The sequence below is a fragment of the Falco rusticolus genome, chromosome 4 (genome assembly GCF_015220075.1).
Source record: "Falco rusticolus isolate bFalRus1 chromosome 4, bFalRus1.pri, whole genome shotgun sequence".
NCBI lineage: Eukaryota > Metazoa > Chordata > Aves > Falconiformes > Falconidae > Falco > Falco rusticolus.
This window is the reverse complement of record NC_051190.1, coordinates 70,750,242-70,770,440: the sequence shown is the minus strand read 5'-3', so window position 1 is coordinate 70,770,440 and position 20,199 is coordinate 70,750,242. Positions and strand designations below refer to the sequence as shown.

At 35.8% G+C, this 20,199-nt stretch overlaps 1 protein-coding gene across 5 annotated transcripts in view; it reads left to right on the top strand.

The window, feature by feature from the left end:
• MLLT10 (MLLT10 histone lysine methyltransferase DOT1L cofactor) overlaps nucleotides 1-20,199 on the top strand; it is a 136,902-nt gene that overhangs the window by 62,945 nt on the left and 53,758 nt on the right. For all 5 annotated transcript variants that reach the window (XM_037384883.1, XM_037384885.1, XM_037384881.1 and 2 more), the window contains 3 exons: nucleotides 3,117-3,212; nucleotides 7,991-8,246; nucleotides 10,295-10,861. In XM_037384883.1, coding sequence (XP_037240780.1) covers nucleotides 3,117-3,212; nucleotides 7,991-8,246; nucleotides 10,295-10,861 — 919 coding nt within the window. The remainder of the gene's footprint in view (nucleotides 1-3,116; nucleotides 3,213-7,990; nucleotides 8,247-10,294; nucleotides 10,862-20,199) is intronic.

Sequence of the window (20,199 nt, the reverse complement as noted above, 5' to 3'; positions counted from 1 at the left end):
AAAAGAAAAAAAAAGAGGAGAGAGTGTTAGAGGAGCTATAACCTAAAAGGAGGAGGGAATGTGGGTTTAAACCAGTAGAGTTCCTGTGGATGAGATCTTTGTATGCAAAAGGCCTTTGGGTGGGGTACCCCTCCAGTGGCCCAGCGTGGTAAGCTGTAATATTGGTAAGCTGTCCTGGCAAACTTTGTGTTGTTTTGGATCTGGGAGAGGAATTTGATATGGTTGCTGATGCTTCGCTTTATAGAACTTACAGCATGTTCTTTCCAGGCTCATAGTCATTTATGACCCTTTCCTTGTCCCTGTTCTTGTATTCCTTTTTTCCATCTTGACACATCCTTCTCTGTTGAGACTACTATCAAAGTGACTTTAGTCTGTTAACGGAATGTTGGATGGAATGTCGAAGTCCTCCTGACTGTCCTTTGATCAGAATTCTCTATTTCTGTCCTTTCAGACAAAATTAACACTGAAAGTAAAAACACTAGAAAGTCAACAGAAGAGTTGTAAAACATGTTCATTTAAATGTTTCCCATTGTTTACTGATACTGCTGTGAAGTTTCATCTTAAAGCATATTAAAGTCGTTGCCTCTTGGCTCCAAAATTATAAATAAATTTCTTTTGCGTGATTTGAATTGCCTAGTAAAATGATAAAAGCTAAGGAAACTTGGACAGTGGCTTAGGTTTCTATTTTGTAACTTCCTTCTTGAAGCTTGTTTGGGGATCAGTGAAATTGTTACTCAGGTTTATCTAAACATGTACACTGATGGTATAGTAAGCTGGGTAGCTAGCATAGCTGGCACTGATGAAAGGCTTTTGGATCAACAGATCTGGTGGATAACATGGCAGTTGTGGGTGTAGATGCTTCTGTTTTGTCTTGCTCCCTGCTTGTTTTCTGGCAGTATAGATAATACTTTTGAGACTGTCATATTTAGAAATTATTGAAAAGTCTGTGCAGCGTATTTGAATCCCTCTTCTCCATATATTTTTAAATTTCAAATGTATATTTTCCAGGTCTAAAAAGACCCAAACAAAACCACCCCCCTCCACAAAAAAACAAATCAAAACAAAAAGAACCTCCCTGATCTATAGCAACCTCAACAAGCCTGCATTAAATTGTGGTGGTTTGATCTTGGCTGGATGCCATGTGCCCACCAAGCCCACTGTTATCATGCCCCTCCTCAGCACGATAGGGTGGGGGGGAGAAAATAAGATGAAAAAAACTTGTGGGTCAAGGTGAAGGCAGTTTAATAAAGCAGTAACAAAGGTGGTGTGTGGAAGTGAAGGAAAACGAAAGATGTTACAGTCTGCTCAGCAGCAGGTGATGTCCATGTCCAGCATTTCCTGGGAAGCAGGGCTTTGGGTTACTCTGGAAGACAAATGTCATAAATAATGAATGTGCTCCCCCCTATACACCCTCCCGCCCGGCCCGGCGCCGCCCCCCCCCCCCCCCCCTTTCTCTTAGCTTTTATTGCTGAGCAGGCATCATATGTTACGGAATATCCCTTTGGTCAGTTTGGGTCAGCTGTCCTGGCTGTGTCCCTTCCCCAGACCTTGCCCACCCCCTAGCCTGCTGGTGAGGGGGGAATGTTGGAGGGACAGCCTTGATGCTGTGCAGGCACTGCTCAGCAGTGGTGAAGCACTGGTGTGTTATCAGCATCTTTCTAGCTATATTTCTTCCACTGTGATTGAAACAGAAAGCTGGTACTTGGTGATACTTGAATAGAGTATGCACAAATTAGATCCTGTCCTGGTGCTTGGTGAGAGTGGTTGTGCAGTTGCTGTTGAACAAAATTAAGTTTTCTTTTGGGGGTCTGGATAATAATTTTGATAATTAGAGAAGGATCAGCATGGATTATTTTTAAGATTCAAAACAGTTACTGAGTTTCATAAAGCTATTCAGACTTTTAACATTTTAAGTTGTCTTCCTCATCTTTTCAAGCTGCTCAGTGGGAGTTTTAAACCCCTTGTGTCAATCCGTACGTATGCATTTTTTTTGGTAGCTTTCTGTTGAAGCAGTCATTCTGACAAATAGCAGTAGATCATGTTGTTCTACCGAGTTTTGTTTGAGTACACAAAATTTCCACAAATACGTAGTTAAAGAAGCAAAATACTTCAGTGCCAGTAGCTTACAAGTAACTTTCTCTCACACCTGCAGTTTCTCTGCATGTTGTGATGGTGACTGTCTAAATAAACCATGTTAGGATGCTAAGGAAAAAGTGACTATGTAGACTTGTTTTTGATTAAATTGGTAAAAGTACTGAACTTCTGTATTATAACTTGAATTGTTAATTTTGTCAGACTGTATTTTTTTTGTATTTGCCTGACTTACTTATACAAATCCATTTTCATTCTGCTTCTGTAATCCTCTCTGAATTGATTTCTATCAGTATGGAAGGCTTCTATTATATTCCGAAGGCTCTGGGTTAAGAAATTATTTTTTCTTTCTGCACAATTTCATTCACACTGCCAATGCTTCGTGTTGTGTTTTTTTAAAACAAATAAACAAAACCCTAAATTCTCAGCCTCTTTAGAAAGCACACTTGATTTGTATAGCTTTTGGTATTTTGTTCAGTTTAATATGGAAGAAGATACTTATTTAGTATGTAAACTATATGCACCTTTCTGGAAAGAAAATCTGAATCAAGTTTCATTCTTCTGCGTGGAGATGTCAGTAGGGGAGCCAAAGCTAAAACCTTGCATTAATTTACAGTAGCATCCCAAGAAAAAATACTGTGCAGGTATGGAAATGCAGGAAGATAGAAATCTTTGGTGAGAAATGCAGGAAGACCTCTGAAGCAGAAGCCATGTCTGTTTTTAATCCATTTTCTTTTGTTGATTAATCGATCATTGGGAAGATGGATATTACTAACAACAGTGGTTTCATAAATGCTGGCTATAATTGAAGAATTTCAGTTTGTACTTTGAAAGCAAATTAAATACTTGATTTGCTTTTATAAAATTGTATTATTAAAATTTCAAAACATTAGTGTTGTTTCCATTAAAATAGCACAGAACATTATTACCATCTCTTATCTTTTGATAATGCTTGATGCTAAATAAGATAGGTTATGTTAAAGATGAAGCTGAATTTAGGTTATATTTTCTTTTATAACTTATAGAAATACAAAGAGAAAGATAAACACAAGCAAAAATATAAGAAGCAGTCGGAGTCCTCGCCATCCTTGGTTCCATCTCTTACTGTAACTACAGAGAAAGTAAGTCAATGTATTTTCATCCTTTTCCACTTCAGCTGCTTATGTTGAAATTTCTTGTTGTGATCATTCCACTCTGTATACAGGAACTTTATAATGACATAGATGCTGTATCAAGCACACTTGATACTTTTTCCTATAATGTAAAATCCTAAAATACTTTGAGGTTTATCATATGGACAAAGGCTTAGAGTTTTGTAATTGAATAGCAAGTGATTAATGACCCCAGTCAGGTGCCACTGGTACTCCAATAAGTTTTATTTCATTGACTTGTGTTTAATAATTAGAGAAGTTTTAGAAAATCTTGCCTTTGAAATTCACTGTGCTTGTAATATCCCATTGCTTTTTAGCAGTTTGTGCTATTAGGTTCTGTGGTCTTTCCTTCCTGTAATGTGCTAGCAAAAACCTAACTCAAGGGACAACGTGGAGGGTTAAATAATGACAGTTTTCATTGTACTATACAAGAATTGCTTTTACTATCCACCAAAAAAATAACAATAGTCATGACATTACAGAGTGGGCAGCAGTATTGAAAAATGGGTTTTAGGAGTTCAGAGTTGGAGAACTTTTGTCTCATTCATGTGGAAATGTTTGACATCGGAGTTGAGGAATCATGGTTTGAATTAGTTAGCCACCAGTGCAGAGCCTGTTTTTTAGTAAAGATGCTGAAGCTTGTGTTAACTGTATGTAGTTTGATTGCTGAGATGCAGTATTCAGCAAATGTGTCTGTTTGCATATGGTACGCCAAGATCTTGTCAGGACAGGGTAGAATAATTGAAACTTTCTCTAGTCTCTGGAATTATTCCCTCAACTAATGGTATCAACTTCAAGAATCACAACAAGAAATTTAGTTTTTCAGTATGCTTTGGCTATTTCTTCATTCTCAGTAGTAGGATTATTAACTTGAGGATGTGTACCTGTTAATGTCCCATTATTTGTGACACATGCTTCTGATAAATCAGTCTTGTTTCTGGTTCTGCTGTATTCTTTTTGATGCTGTTAAGTGAGACTTAATAGTCAATGGTTTCCTGAAACTCCTGATAACTCTTTTTTTTTTTTTTTTTTTTTAATAAAAAAAGTTAAGAGTCAATTTTCTGCTTTGCTGTTTTAAGTTCCTCTCAGTTTGGAAGAGACATCAGTCCTATATTTAGTCCTGATAAAAGCTTCTGTCTCATGTTTTAGCTTTGGCTTGTATCAAGAGTTCAAAAATGTGTATGGTTTAACACAACCAGAAGAATACAGTTGTCCTTTCTTTACACTTTTTTTTTTTTTTTAATTGGGGTGGGGGTATAGGTATGTGTTATTAATTAAGGGTACTCCAAAACATTGATGTACACAAAGATACACAAGACATGTATCTGTGTTCAAATTGCAGTCAGTAATTAAATAAAAGATACTGCAAACAGGAAATACAGCTGACTGAATTTTATCTGTAATAGTAGAGATGATGATGATAACCCTCCTCAGTTCACCTCAAGAGAGGTGCTCAGATCCTGCTGCAGTGGGTTACGGAAGGGAATGAATAGGGAAGTATCTGTTTGGTATGACGGAACATCACTATCCTGCAGCACTGTGGTGTTTGTGGGATGGTGGGCTGTGGGGTATATGTACATGTTAGCATTTTTTTCCATGTTTTTTGGGGTTTTTTGGGTTTTTTTTTGTGGGTGGTTTGGTTGGTTTTTGCTTGGCTTATGCTCTTACCATATGGTATTTCGGTGGGGGATTACCTGCCATGGTCCTTCCCTTCTCTGTGCAAGAGTACCACCTTATACATCTGTATGGGGGTAAAGGCTTCTCAAGCCTTGGGATGTACTATGTATAGAATGATTATTACACTTTTACTGTAAATCTGAAGCTTTTCCAGAAGTTCTAGGACTTGCTACAGATGGGTGGTATAATTCTTAAGGGCGCACAGAGTGATATATGGGGTGTGTAAAAATGACAGTAGCATTCTGCGCACCAAGCAACGTGAAGGCATGCTTTTCAGAAAAAGACCTGCAAACTGGTTTAGGGGAAGCATAAAGGAACCCTAATACACACACAGTTAGCTTGGAAATTGCACTGTCAAATAATCATTGATTTTTTTGAGAACTGGATTAACATGAAATGAGTCAAGTCCTCCCAGATAAACCAAGGAATGGAGTTGAGTGGCAACATCAGGGGCATCTTAGGGGTATGTCTGTACTGAAATGAAGGAACATAACTGACTGCTGTGTGAGCAGTGAAGCAGGGAGCCTTGAGCAGTGTATTCCATTTAAAACGCACGTGCTGGGAGGGGACAGCAATTGTAAGCTTGGGGGGGCCACAGAAGCCAGGCAGAAAATAACCAAAGATGTTCTGCCTCTCTCCTCAGATCCTTGCTCCCTGCCACTCTGACTCATGACCTCAAAAAACCCCAACCCAAACAAACAATATAACTTTTCTATGACATACTAAGGTTTTTCTGAGACTGTTCTGTTAGGCCTTTGTCTTCTAGAGCTTAGCATTTTAGAAAAGCAGTTTGTTTGGTGGTGGGTAGGTTATTGTATGAACCAATTAGCTTGATAATACAAAGTTTGTGCTGCAGTTTTACCTTAGGTCATTTACCAAGATACTGTGTATCTCAAGGATTTTCAAAGCAGTTGATGTATGTGTATCTGGGCACTTTGTTGTGATTAACTCCTTAAAGTAAGGAATATAACCTGTGGAAAGAAATACTGACCAAATGATACCAATTTTACTTCGCTTGGGGTGTATTACATCATGTTAGTGTCCAAGATATTCTGAGTAAGCACATAGATTTCAGTAAATTAAAAAAAAATTGTGCAGTAATGGGAAGAGGTACTAGATAACATCAAACTATGACTGTTGATACCTATAGAGAGTTATCCTTGCAATTAATATTCAACTGAATGGATAGGAAATAACAATTAGGAAAGGAAGGTTTTGAGTAAGAGGAGTGATCCTGGATCCTAGAAAAAGCCTGACATTTGGTTTGGGTTAATGCATGTCTGGAAACCCTTTGTTCAAATGACCCAGATTTGAACCACAGCTTCTTAACTCAGGTCAAATGATGCATCAGTTTCGGGAAAATTGAATATACTTGTGGACTTTGTAATAGTTCAAAAAGTTAACAACTAAACTTACCTTAAAGTTGGCTCCATCTTCATTAGAAACATTTACCAGTATAGTAATATGAATTTGAGGTAAATTGTTTTTAATGTTGTATTTTAACAGACTTAAACTGATTTTTCTTCACTGTTACTCAGAAAATCCGTAATATATTTTTATTGCAGTTCATAACAATTCATACAGGGCACTATGCAAATAGATTGACATTTTCATCTTCCTCAAAGCTTGCATATTTAGTTGTCTTCTGGCAGTTGCAACTGAAAAGTAAGTTCTATGTAAGTGTCTTGGCTGTTTTAGTAAAAATATGGAAAAAAATTTATAACAGTTGTACAAAGCTGTATGTAAAGATAAGAAATGTTCTGCTGTAGGCCTAAGTTCAGCAGGCATCCAAATCAGGGAAGGGAAGTGTGTGTGTATGCTCAGTCTTTAGAAGTATGTGTTTATGTGGTCTTTAATAGAGACATTTAGATACTATTGTAAACTCTCTTCTACAAACAACAGAAAACCAAAGTAACCTCGTTTTGAACAGATAAGTCTAGGTTTGATCTGTATTTTTTGTTGACGAAGCTTTATTCTTAAAATAAAAGGCTATTTTAATAGCTGGTTTGAGTATAAATAACAGTATAATATTAATTCCTTTTCCCTAATTTTTTTTTCATTTTCTTTCTTCTGATACTAAAATTCTGCTATCGTAAATTATTTTTTTTACTTACTATGAAAACAATTATATACCTTTGTGTGATTTCCTAATGCTGTGCACAGCGTTTCACTGCTTTCTGTGAACTTACTTCTACTACTGTTCACCAATATGAACAATTCTGACAAAATTTAATGAAGAATAACAGGCCTTAAGGTAACATTTTTGAAAGCCCTGTGAAGAGTTTATGGGTGTAGGAGAAGGGCCATTCTTGGGCATGGGTAGGGGTTGAGGAAAAAAAATGCATTAGGAGCCCAAAAGCATGTTACCATTTCTCCTTCATGTCAGTCAGCAGGTTTGTAGTGGGTAGCCAGTCATTCCTGCATACGTCTTGGCCAAATAGATAGCACATGTCTTCTTTACTTGATGATACTTAAGGATCTGGCTGAATGGGATGATTCAGATGGCAAGGAATCCTGATGCGATGATGGAAAATGAAGATATAAGGGACAGTTGGTCTTGTTGGAGTTGATTTTTGTTCAGTGTTGAGACCAAAGGCTTAAAAATGCAAGTTCTTAGGTTCTGAAGCCTTCATCAGTTCCACAGCTGATGGAACAAGTTTGGTGAAACAAACTGCATAAAAATTGTATTTTCAGAAAAGCGTTTAAAGTCTCATTTTTTTTTTAACTTTTAAGTAGTAAAATAACAATTTTCTATTTAAGTAGCATATAAAGACTGTGTAACCATAGATTTGAGATTAATCCATTGACCTCGGTGAAGTAAAAATTTCAAACAAGGCTGATGTTATTATGCCTTTTTTATCCCCACAAAATGAGTTTTATGACTTCAGTTGTTTGCTGAAAACCTTAGCAATTCAGTTTACATAACTCCTGCTATTAGCAGTCACCTTGGTATTTGAACACTTCTAAGTTTATTTGAAAGAATAACTACTTTTAAGTAGTTCTTTTGTTACAGTTTGTTGTGTGACCTAACTTTCTTTTCTCTTATTTCGTCTCTTTTATCAAAATGCTAGACATACACGAGCACTAGCAACAACTCCATGTCAGGCTCCTTGAAGCGGCTGGAAGATACCACAGCTCGATTTACAAATGCAAATTTCCAGGAAGTTTCTACACACGTTTCAAGTGGAAAAGATTCTTCAGAGGCTAGAGGGTCAGAGAGTAAAGGGAAGAAATCTGCAGGTCACAACTCAGGTCAGAGGGGAAGAAAGCCTGGTGCTGGAAGAAATCCAGGAGCCACTGTGACTGCAGCTAGCCCTTTTCAGCAAGGTATTAATTGTTATGCTGTAACACGACTTCTGCTTGGACATGAATTAGAAATTTTATGTATGTAAAACTTGAAAAGTAGTTCATCTTTTATCCTCAATAATAAGAATGTTTTTTCACTTTGGGGAAAAATAACTTTTTTCAGGGAAAAAGTGTTCATTGTCATAACATGAAAAAGAAGGTCGTGCATCTTTACAGGGCAAAACTGATGCTTTTGCTTAGACTGTAAAGGTATTCTCTTTACCTGATAAAAACAGAAGTTTCTTTATAAGCTGAAAAGTTAGTCTGGGTTAAAATTTAACATGAATTTGAGTCAAGGGGTCTTTCTTAGCTCTTTATGGGAATAATACCAATGTTTTTTAGTTAGTGCATATTAGAACGAAACTGGACTACCTAACATATAGGATGCGGTGGCCCCTAAATAATTTTTCAAGGTAAAGACATTTAAAATGTGCCTTTTTCTTCAAAGTGACAGACTTTTTTACATTCATTTTTCTGTCATTGAAATACATAAGTAGATGATGATTATGTGACAAATATATACAGTTTATTTACATTATGTAATACAAAAAGTTTGATGTTTTGGACATGCTAAAACCCACTAAATGCACTTTTGAGAGTTCTAAAAAGAAAATTTTATTTATGGCATCTTTGTCATAGTTGAAGAAATATTAAAAAAGAAAATGTCTATTTTTTATTTCTTAACTAATAAAACATGTTATGAAATGCAACAAACTAGGCCTTCTCTAAAGTAACTGCTTTTCCGTAATTTTCACTGTGGTGTATAGTAGCTGAATGTCCTTTCTCCTTTATGATGCTGGTTTTCCTTTCAGTTTATTTATGCAGTGAACACTTCTAAATTTATCAGGAACTCCTGTAATATTTCAGGCTTTTTTACTTGAAAAAGACTGAAGTGTTTTTTTGTTTAAATTCTCAAATTGTCTTCTGGAATCCTGCATTTAAAGAAAATCTTGCTCACTGCATATGGCAAAATAGATACTTGGTATATGCATGTATTTTTGTTACAGCTGCATTAAATTAAGTCTATATAACTTATTTAAAGTACAAACCAGCAGTGTGTTTATGATTTTTAAATTGCTGTATTAATGTAAATTATATTTGAAATGGAATTCTTAATAATGTTTAACGGCGTACTAAAGATAAACCACTGATTTTTCAAGGACTTTTTTTGTACCTCTTGTTCTATTTAGGAGGATTTTCTTGATGGGCTAGTAGTTATCAGTCTGAATTCTACCGAACAGTACCCACAGCATCCACCCATATAAAATTATTGAATTTCAGTGAAAATTGATGTGTGTATTTGAAGTGTGCTCCATTTTCTGCCTTGTGCTAACACAGTGATGAAATGACTGCATTCCAAATATTACAGAAGCAATGTAATTCTATTACACAAAAGATCTTTATCGTTCTCTGACAGTGCTAAAGAAGTCTTAAAATGCCAATTTATACGCTTTTCTCCACTTCCTCTCATGTCCTTTTTCAAAACACCTCTTCTATGGAACACCTCCTCAGCCAGGGTAAATGAAGTACAATTGCTGTTCCCTTGACCTGTGTCAGACCCTTGATTTAGGTAGAATGGTAAAGAAGATTGTAGACATAGTGTAGACCTGATCATAGCATGTTTCCATCAGCCTTCTTTTTATATATGTGTATGTTTATAAAAAACCCTGCCATGACTTGCACCAAGTGTTTGTTGTGGCTTTAAAACAGAAGGAATGTCAAAGTTACCTAAGCAGCGAAGTTGTTGTTCTCTTTTTATTCATTCAGATTTGAATCTCTGATAGGAATCTGAGAATCAGATCTAGCAGAGTGAAGATCAGCAGGAGAAGCAATGAGTTGTCTTAAATATAAATTCTTTAGCTCTTGGTAGCACTTTTTGTGTTAAAGTCCTTGTATTTTAAAGTTTTGTATTTTAAGGTATTAATCTTTCCCATCAATTTTCATCAACTACAGGAAACAAAAATTGTACTTTTTCTCTCTCTCTCTCTCTCTCTCTCCTCTCCCCCCCTGCCCTTTGCTTTCTTTTTTAGGCAGCTTTTTGGGCACTCCTGGGAGCATAAAGTCATCTTCTGGAAGTTCAGTTCAGTCTCCCCAGGATTTTTTGAGTTTTACAGACACAGATCTGCGAAGTGACAGTTTCACGCATTCTCAACAGGCTTCGTCAACCAAAGATGTACATAAAGGAGAGGCTGGGAGTCAAGAGGGGGGTGCCAATTGTTTCACTTCCTTAGTTGGTCTCCCTTCATCATCAGCTGTTTCCCAATCTAAAAACTTTGACAGCTCACCTGGAGACATAGGTAATTCAAGCCTTACTTCTACAGCATACAAACGAGCTCAAACTTCTGGAATAGAAGAAGAAACTGTAACAGAGAAGAAACGAAAAGGAAATAAGCAAAGTAAACATGGGCCTGGTAGACCCAAAGGAAATAAAAATCAAGAAAGTATTTCCCATCTGTCAGTTTCTTCTGCTTCCCCAACTTCTTCTGTGGCATCTGCTGCAGGAAGTGTGACAAGCTCTGGTCTTCAAAAATCTCCAACTTTGCTCAGGAATGGAAGTTTACAAAGTCTTAGTGTTGGCTCATCTCCAGTGGGTTCAGGTAGGCATTTATTGGATTTGTTGTCTTACCTCAAAATGTGTCTTTATTTTAGCTGTGATTCTGAGTATGCTTTTCAAGAACTGCATATCATTTAAATTAACTTGAAAGTTGCGTTGGGGGGGAAAAAGTAAAAATTAGAATATTACTGTTGGAAGAGTAAGTTTTGTTCCATATATAGATACCACTATGCTGTAGGTGGTTTTAGTAGATTGACCTGTGTATTATATAAATGCAGGTTTTGAGGCTCTAGGGGGGAAAAAATAAGTTGCATGAAAATAGGTTCTTTGGAAATTACACATGACAGGTTTAGCTAAAATAAGCAATAGTTTATGCAGGCTGTATTGTCTGTATGTTCTGATTCATAGAGCAAACAAAATCAGTACACAAGCATGTCAGCTGTGCTGAGTAGGTCTCCATTATTTTTTCCCAATTTAGCTTAACAAAAAATCAACATGTCTATATGGAGAATTACTAGTTTAAACGCATAAAAGGATATTCTGAATCTGGGCCCCTGTGAGCCTGATGACATTTTCATATTCCTGTGTGCTTTTTAGCAATTGAAATTGGCTGGTTTGTTCTTCCTCTGTTCTAAATGTTATGTGCATCTGGGGCTGTGAGAGGCTTTCTGTTCCCAGTAAACCTGTGTGTGGAATGACTTTGCAGAATACAGTATCTACCAAAGTCTTTGTTGCTTTGAAGTTTCTTTTGATGCCTTTGTATTTGGATTTAAAAAAAAAGCAAACTATCTGATACCTCATTTTTGTAACTTTGAAATTTAGTCCTTTTTGTTGTTTAATGGATCTTTTACTTAATCTTTCTTTTTTTGGGGGGAAAGACAAATGGAACTTGAATATTTGGTTGTGGACAGAGGTTTATGCTTTTATATTATATATTTTCACTGTATAAGCAAGAGATACTTTAAATATACATGCTTCGAGAAACAAATAACTTTGTTTTAGAACAAGTCAGGTACTTAAAACCTTGATCTTAAAACCACATTGTATTAATCTTTTTAGATACAGGCAAAAAATTTTTATTACGGGCAACAACGGCAATAGCAGTGGCAACAATATAGAAAAAAATATTTTTTTTAATGTAGAAATCAATAGGGAGAAATGGTGTGTGACAAAACCTCCCAGTTCACTGTCCATCTTTTTGAGTAAAATGCGGTTTTAAAAACACTTAACCTCATATCTGTTGAGGACAGAGATCATCCAACCAATTTAGATCAGTGTTCTGACTTATTTTGGTATGATCTTTCTTACTCCTTTTATAATCTCTTTGCGGTGGATTATGTATTGTCGTAACTGGGTAGCAGATGGAAGTACAAGATCTTGGTTTGAAGTGAATGACCCATGTTTCCCCCCTTATATTTATCTTAAAATATTTTGGTCTTGTCAGCTCCCAGGACAGGCCTTTCCCTGGCCAGGTCCATCTTTCCTTCCTTTGTCCTCTATTACATCTCGTTCTTCCATCTATAAAATGCCAGTGATAATGTTAAACTCCCTTTGTAAAAAGCTGTGAAATACCTGGATGGAAATACTGGGCAGGTGTTACCTTTGTCATGATATTCAGCCTGTAATTTCACCTCTGTTAAGCATACTTGTGGATTCTTATTAGCCAGTGTTAGACCTGTCTGCTGAAATCGTGATATTTTTTGAAGGAGCTAGAGAATATGAATGACAAACAAACAAACAAAATCCATAAATGATATCACCCCAACCAAAACCAGAAAACCCCAAAGAAACAAAACCAGATTGGATATCTTTGCCTTCAAGCATGAACTCTAAATTTGTAACTTCCGCTTCAGTCTGAGCTTATTGTTTTAATGTACTCTTCTCCCTGCTTTCCCCTTTTTCTTATGCTTGTAGTGCTGCTTTTCCACTTTATCGTAAAGCATTTTCTGCATTTAGCGGGCAATTTACAATTAGTTACAGTGAGGAAGGGCATTTGAGTATTACTGGTATTATTGGAAACACAGAGGTATGATGTACTGATGTTTCTCTTTGAGATGCCTCTGTGTTGTCCAGTAACAAAATCCAACAAGTGAATCTAAACGATTTGACCCAAAACCTCAAATAAGATTTTGTGCATATAAATGTAGTTAGAGAAAATGCAGGGGAAGTTAAGCCAAAAGATTTTTACTGACTCTTACTTGGAATTGCGTTATTATTTCAAAGAAGCATTATCAGGAATGCGTTAGACCATATGAAACAAAGCTTTTGAGGCACTTTTTCAAGAATCTCCTCCTCATTTGTTTTTTTTAAACAACCTTCTTAGGTGCAGCTATCTTAAGCTACCATGCTTTTTCCATTTTCTTTAGAGTACTTGTTAAGATTCTTAAAAATTATTAAAATCATTATTTCAGAGGTATGATAATCCTGTTCACAGTTAATGTTCAAGTTAGGTGAAATGTGAAGGAAAACTTATTTTGATAATGCAGATTTATCATACTCTATTTATACATAATTCAGTGTCTTCCATAAAACTTTTATTCAGAATAGGTACATTCAGCTCATTTTGCGAAAATACTTGTCCTCTCCAAACTTTTTTCCAGTCCAACAGAACTTCTGTTTCCCTACGTAATAATAATAGAGATGTATCGTGAACAGTACAAGGTTGTGTAATTAAAAGCTGTTACAATACATATACTCTGGTTGTATTACAATCACCATGCAACTAATCTGATGTGTTCAAAATTTTGAGTCCTTAAATGTTCAATCTTAATGCTCATAATAATTTTTTCTGAAGTGTATTTATAATCTGATAGGAAACACTGTATGTGTTACTTCAACAGTCTATCAAAGGAATGAAAAGTAATTTTAAAAAAACAAATAGAATTTAGTTGGTAGGTCAATAAGGAATTCTATTTAAAATTAACGTTTTTCTAGTATGTCTGTCCCTGTTTAAAACAAAACAAGAAGAAAAAGCAAACAAGCTTCTTTAAACAGTAATAGCTTATTTACAAACCATACTTATCTTTTTGCTGGAAATTCACAAGCACTGTAAGCTTATTGTCTAAGAAGACCTAAGTCCATTGTCAGGCAGGAGTTACATAAAGCCAATACTGGTTCCCCCCAGATGGGCCTGGTCTTTGGAGTGATTTCAGGATCTGAATTTTTTAATGGGACAGGGTCTCATCAGAACTCTACAATTTTACAGAGCTATTTAGCTTTTTAAGTCACACTAGTTGTATTCTCAGGATTAAGTTCATTCTCAGCATCCTTCTTGGGACTTAAAGATTTGTAGTCCGAAGTATTGTAAAGCAGTGATCCCTTCTGCTGAAGATCATTTCCCCCAACCCCCTTCCCCCAGTGGTGATTAAGGAACAGAAAACCTTCATCCAGGGAGTGGAAGAGATAAGTAGCATGTTGTTCCAATGCTTATTTCTGCTAGTAGTAGATTTCAAGTTCAAGTATTTCTTTTACCATACTTGCACTTTATTTCAGCAATGGTGCAGAAACTAGTAAGGTGGTGGGAAGAAAAAAAAAAAAAAGTTATGATAAATAGCTTTCATACATTCTGTATTTTTCTGTCAAGCAGTTTGTGCAGGCTCTGGCTCCTCTTTGTTAGAAGTACACTCCAGTGAGTGAAGAATTTTCTGAGAACTCATGTCCCACAGCAGTAGGAAAAAGAACATTTGATGTGACATACAGTACCTTCTGACTTTTGTGGAATAATGCAGCAAGGTGAAATGAAAAGCAATCAAGCATCAGAAGTAAACTGAAATTTTTGTTTTATGGTAGATAAAGTTCTTGCACAGTTATGTTCAAATTCTGCATGGATACTTGTGGCTGGAAGAATTACAGTGCTTCAGGCATATAGGGATGCTTCTCTGTCCCAGTTCTGTTCTTGATTTCAAGTGTACAACAAACTGTGCAGTATCAGCTTCAGTTGCTAAGGACTTCAGGGGATAATTTGCTTCAATATTTTGAATGTCTTTGCATAAATGATTTTATGCCTTTATGAATACTGTAAACCCTACAAGAAACTTACAAAGGAATTCCTTTTTTCTGTAAGAAGTCTGGAGAAGGTTAAATTGCAAACTGGGCCTTGAAATGGTTAGCTCATTCTTTCAGCACCCTTGCTGTGCCCATCTTCTAGAATTCCTTTATCACTATTGAGACAACCTTATAATTTTCTTCTTACATTTTTATCTCTACATCATATATATTCTACCCTTGACCAGTCCTCGGTATGCTCTGGTTGGTAATACTAGACAGTTTTTGAAATAACGGATGTATCCAAACCCAGTATTGTACTTTAATATAGTAGTATTTCAAACTCTGATTTAGAAACAGTTAATGTTTTTGGCACAGGCCCCTCTGGGTTGATCATGTGTCTTGTGCAGTGAAATTTCAGCTTTATACAGGAGTTTACTAAATGCTTCAGCTTAGTCCATGTGTTATTCTCTTTTCTCATCTGATTCAAGCAGTGATGAAGCCTCTGCCAAGCGTTACATTCCTGTGCGAGATGATCTTACTGTTAAGCTCATTGTCATACTGATGATGTAAGAGAACTGTGAGTTTCAAAGTAGATGAGTAACTTGAAATCATTGTCATTGAGGTACTGAATCCCTCAGAGCTTGTGTTAAAACTTTATGATATTATCTTTATAAACTCTCGTAGCCTTTGACTTACTAGCTAAATATATTGGGATAAAGAGTTGAGAAAAAAATTACTCTGAAACAGTTTGTGCTATTATGTTTATCTGCTAGCTGCCCCGGAAGCTGAAGCAGGAAAAGAAGTCTTGCTGTGTTAAAAAGCCAGTTTGTATTCCAGAGGAGAAAGAATAGAAAGAACAAATTGATACTAATAGATATTAATGACCTTTTAGGACTAAGCAAATAGTGTAGAAAACACACAAGGCAAAATTCATGGGCAGAGAATTTAATTATTCATATTTGAGGCTCAGCAGAAATGGTGTTGGTTTGATAAGAGATTAAAATGTTAAAATTGATTATTGTTGGTGTAGAAAACATGGAGACATTCATTGAGTAATTGGGAAGAAATCACACGAGGTACTAGAGGCTTAGGAAAAGTGAGATATATCATGAAATGGATCCCCTTACCAGTGTTGTTAACCAAAACAGGTGTTACCAGCAGCTACAGCCAGAGGTGATAAACTGGTATTTCCTGATGATGAATACCTCATATTTTCACGGTTTTAGACTGTCAGTGTTAAATTTCAGTAAGTCTTTAAAACTTGTGAAGTTGTAGGAGACTGGCGGGTAGTTAATGTTATGTAATTAGGAGATGTCTGATAGAAGAGAGATGTTAAGAGATGTAAAGATGTAGTGATTAATGGTGGTTATTATCAGTTATGGGAAGTAACCTCTCGGACTCTTTTGTGTCAATTCTTTTAATAAAAATAGTGGCACAGTAGATGTCTGCATTTCAGTTGATACCGCATGACATTTTAAATAAAGACCTGTAATGATAGGAAGTCAACAAACCTTTGCATTAAATGTAAGTCTTAATTTAATTTTGATCAGAGAATTACTAAATCAAAGTGTTTACTTTGGGATTGTGTTATTTCCCTGTGCATCAGTTATCAACCTTATGCTATTTATTGGAAAATTCTGCAATTTTTGAAAAAATGTGGGTATGAAGACAAGGTAAAATGGACCTCTTGGTAAGCAGTACAGACAGAGAGTTGTGTTTATGGAGTAAAGTATAAGATTTATGTCTAAGAAAAATGGCTGTGTACTTGCAGGATAAGGATGGCCTTGTGGGGAAGGGAGGGATGAAAATAAAAAGGATAAAAGTGAATAATCAGCTATATCTGAGCTTCCAGTGCTGAGCTGTGTTTGAAAAGATTTGAATACGTAAACGGCAGACTAACGAGAAATGTAGCTCTGTGTTCAGCAGAGTGCATCTGGTCTCCAATACTGTGCCTAGTTCTGTTATCTGCTCTCTGTAAAGAAGAGAAGAGCTATGAGAAGGATTCAAGGACTGGAAAAAACATGTTATTGTAGAAAACCTCAGGAGTGAGTTTATCTGACTACGGGTATACCAGATAGGGAACTGAAAACTGATACAATAATGGTCCTTAACCTAGCAAGAAAGGTAAAACATGATCAAGTGAGAGAAAGTAATAGTGGAACAGTTCTCAGTAATGGTTCTGAAAATTCGGAGGTAATATGTCTTCTAGAAGATACAGTTTAGTCAGGCATATTTATTGGATTTGCAAGTGTGGGAAGTTCCAGAGCTAAGAATCAAATCACATGCAGAGATTCTTCTGCTGAGCTCTTATCTCTAAAGCTAATTCTGCGCTGTATTATCCCTTTGGTTTTGGAAAGAAAAATTGGCACGGTGCATCAGTTTTGCTTATGAAATAGACTGTAACTGGGCAAATAATGCATTTCAAAATACAGGAGTTAATAGGGAATTGTCAGGCAGTATGGCTCTGCAGAAATTAGTTCCCGATACGGTATGTTCTATGCTTTTATCAAAGACTGGGAAGAAATTAAGAAATCTTTGCTGATTGCTGTGAGGGTTCACAGTGCTTTCTAAAAATGTCTGTTGTAAGAAATGTACTTGGATGCAATGAATCCTTGATTAAGAAAGTTTTGTATATAAAATACTGAAAAATGAACCTTACAAGAGATGTGTTTTGAAAACAATTATGAAAAACCTCTGAATAACAATGGAGAACTGAACATTATCTCATACTGAGATGCTTTAGGAAAGAAAGGCTGTTGTCATCCCTGTGATACTCATAACTTTTCCATCCCTTCTTGAAACATCACTTGAAATTACTCCATAGATAGTGCAGATAGCAGAGTACTGTAATTCTGATCTAATTTCTCCTAAAATGTGGATATAGGAAACTTGAGAAGAGGCATACAATGATTAAGATTTTTAAAATTTCCTTTTCAGAGTCATAAGCTGTGTGATAGAGTGAAGTATCTTTGAGACTCTTTCCGCTTACAAAAATGATTAAAAGCATGATCATAATTGTTATACAGGAAGAATTAATATTCCTGGTCAAGATTTTTTCATTGGTAGTTGTATACTGGTAATTGCCCCGTTCTCTGTTTTTTAATAAAATGTTGTCAGAAAATTACAGACATGTAGTACTTAATTAGACATGCTGCTGAAAACAAGAAATGTTCAGCCTTTCCACCTGTGAAGTCTCCAGGCTGCCTGACTTTCCGTGGAAGCAGTGTTTTGCGCGTTAGATACAGGTTGGCTCCTCTGTGAATGTCACAAGACCAGAAACTCTTGTAGCATTGCTCTGAAACAAAACTTGATTTAAACCAAAGCAAAACAAAAGAAAGTTTTCCTTTCTCAAAAAATTCTAGTGTTTTTTGGTTTGGTTGTTTTTTGTGTGGTGCTTTTTTTTAAGTGAATACAGGTATGAGGGCTTTCTGAAATAAAAAATGTCACAGGGAAGGAAAGGTAAGTTCTAATAACCAGGGTGTAGCTTGCATGTCAGGCTGCTCTAGGCCTGCTGATCATGGAGAAGGATCTTGGCAGCTGTGGAAATGAGATTTTACCTGACTAGTTAATTGTTGTGTGAGCATGTAAGTGTCTGTCGAGTTAAAATGGAAATTTTTAAGATCATATACTTGAAGCTAGGTTCCCAAATGATGATGTGACTCTGGGCATTAGTTTCTAGTTAAATTTTAAAATATATCATCAATTATTTGTTTATTATGTTCTGATAGTCAACAGCAAAAAGTATGTTTAAATTATGAACTTGTAGTACGTTTCTGATTCTGAAGAAACCCCAACAAAACAAAAAGCAAGTCTAATATGGGAAAGGGAATGTCTGTTTTCCTGAGTTCCCTTTTAGGTCTTTCATTTAAAAATGAAATAAAGATTTTGGTAGTTACTCATTTCAGGAGAAGGGCATAATAATTTTAAAAAGCTGAGCAAAAAGATGTCATGAATTAGAAACTTTTTGAATCTTGTTTTTATTCAGGCTTTGTGAATCTTCTACCCAAATAGGAATTTAATAATGAATAAAATTCTGTAGGTCTAGATTTTTGCCCATACTGAACTATTTGCAGAATTGGCATCTAAATATGATCTTTTTGAAGCATAATAAATATCTATATGAATACATGGGGTTTTTGTTATATCTGTGTTGGTAGAGAAGAAAATGGTCTGGGCGGGCTTAAAGGCTACTTAGATTTATAGCTAAATTTGAAAAGTAGTTAAGTACAGCAACTTTTCTTGTTTGGTAAGGGAAGATTTTCAAAGAAGTCTGAGTTTTTTGTAAACTGTTTGCTTTTAGATTATATTTGACCCGTAAGCCTATGGAGTGTCTTGTATATATTTGGTGTTAGGTTTGAATTCCTAATAAAAAACTCACTTATTTTAGGCCTGGGTAATCTGGTTAAACTACACTGTATGGATGAGATATAGCTGACAGCTTTGCTGTTATTGTTGCCTGCATAGTGAACAAAATAAATTGCCTGCTTTTCCAGGGGTTGATTATCTTTGCAGATACATGGAGTAAAAATATGTGGCATTATTATTATATTAAAAAAAAAAAGGCAGAAAAAGAAAAATGTACCAAAACGTACAGTTTTGTGCTTGGACTGTGTTAGTTCTCTAGGTCTCTTCATACAACTAAGAATTAAAATTTGAAATGGAGAGAGCGGGGAAACAAGGAGACACTCCGAAGCAGTTAATATTTCTATCCTATCAGATGTCTTTGTTCCAGAACTTGATATTTGCTTTACAGATGTATCCCTTTTCTGAAGATCAAGGAGATATTCCTGAAATGAAAATTCTATTGGTACATGAAAATAAAGTGTGATACAGGTGTTGTTTACTTGCAGCAGTTTAGCTCCCAGGATCTCCTGTAAAAATTAGTTAAACCCCTCTTCATTTGATATAATTGTGTGTGTGTGTGTATGTATGTAAATTAAAATATACATATTTTTGAGTGTGAACATTTTTCAGCATCTGGAGTCAATTTACTAAGGTATGGCATTCTTTGTAAGTCAAATGCGAGATAGCAATCAGTCCTTTAACTCTGTAAAATCTGTTAAAGTTGATGTGGGAACATTAAAAAAGTGTGTGTGTGTGTGTGGGGGGGGAGCAAAAATAGGGTTGACTGTAAAAGGAGTTGTAGGGGGTTTTTTACTCTTCATTGAAAATTGTACTTTTCAGATCTTACAGACTTTCAAGTCTTTCAGGAATCAAATATAGCTGAAAAATAAGTGTTGTGTATGTGTTGATGGTATTTGCAGCACTTTTGTCCCTCTGAAGACTGTACAACTCATACGGTCAAATTCTCTTCTGTTGTTGTTATTGTCAGTTAGAGGTGATAGCACTACAGTCACATTTTTAAAATCAGAAAGAAATGTACTTTGCATTTAC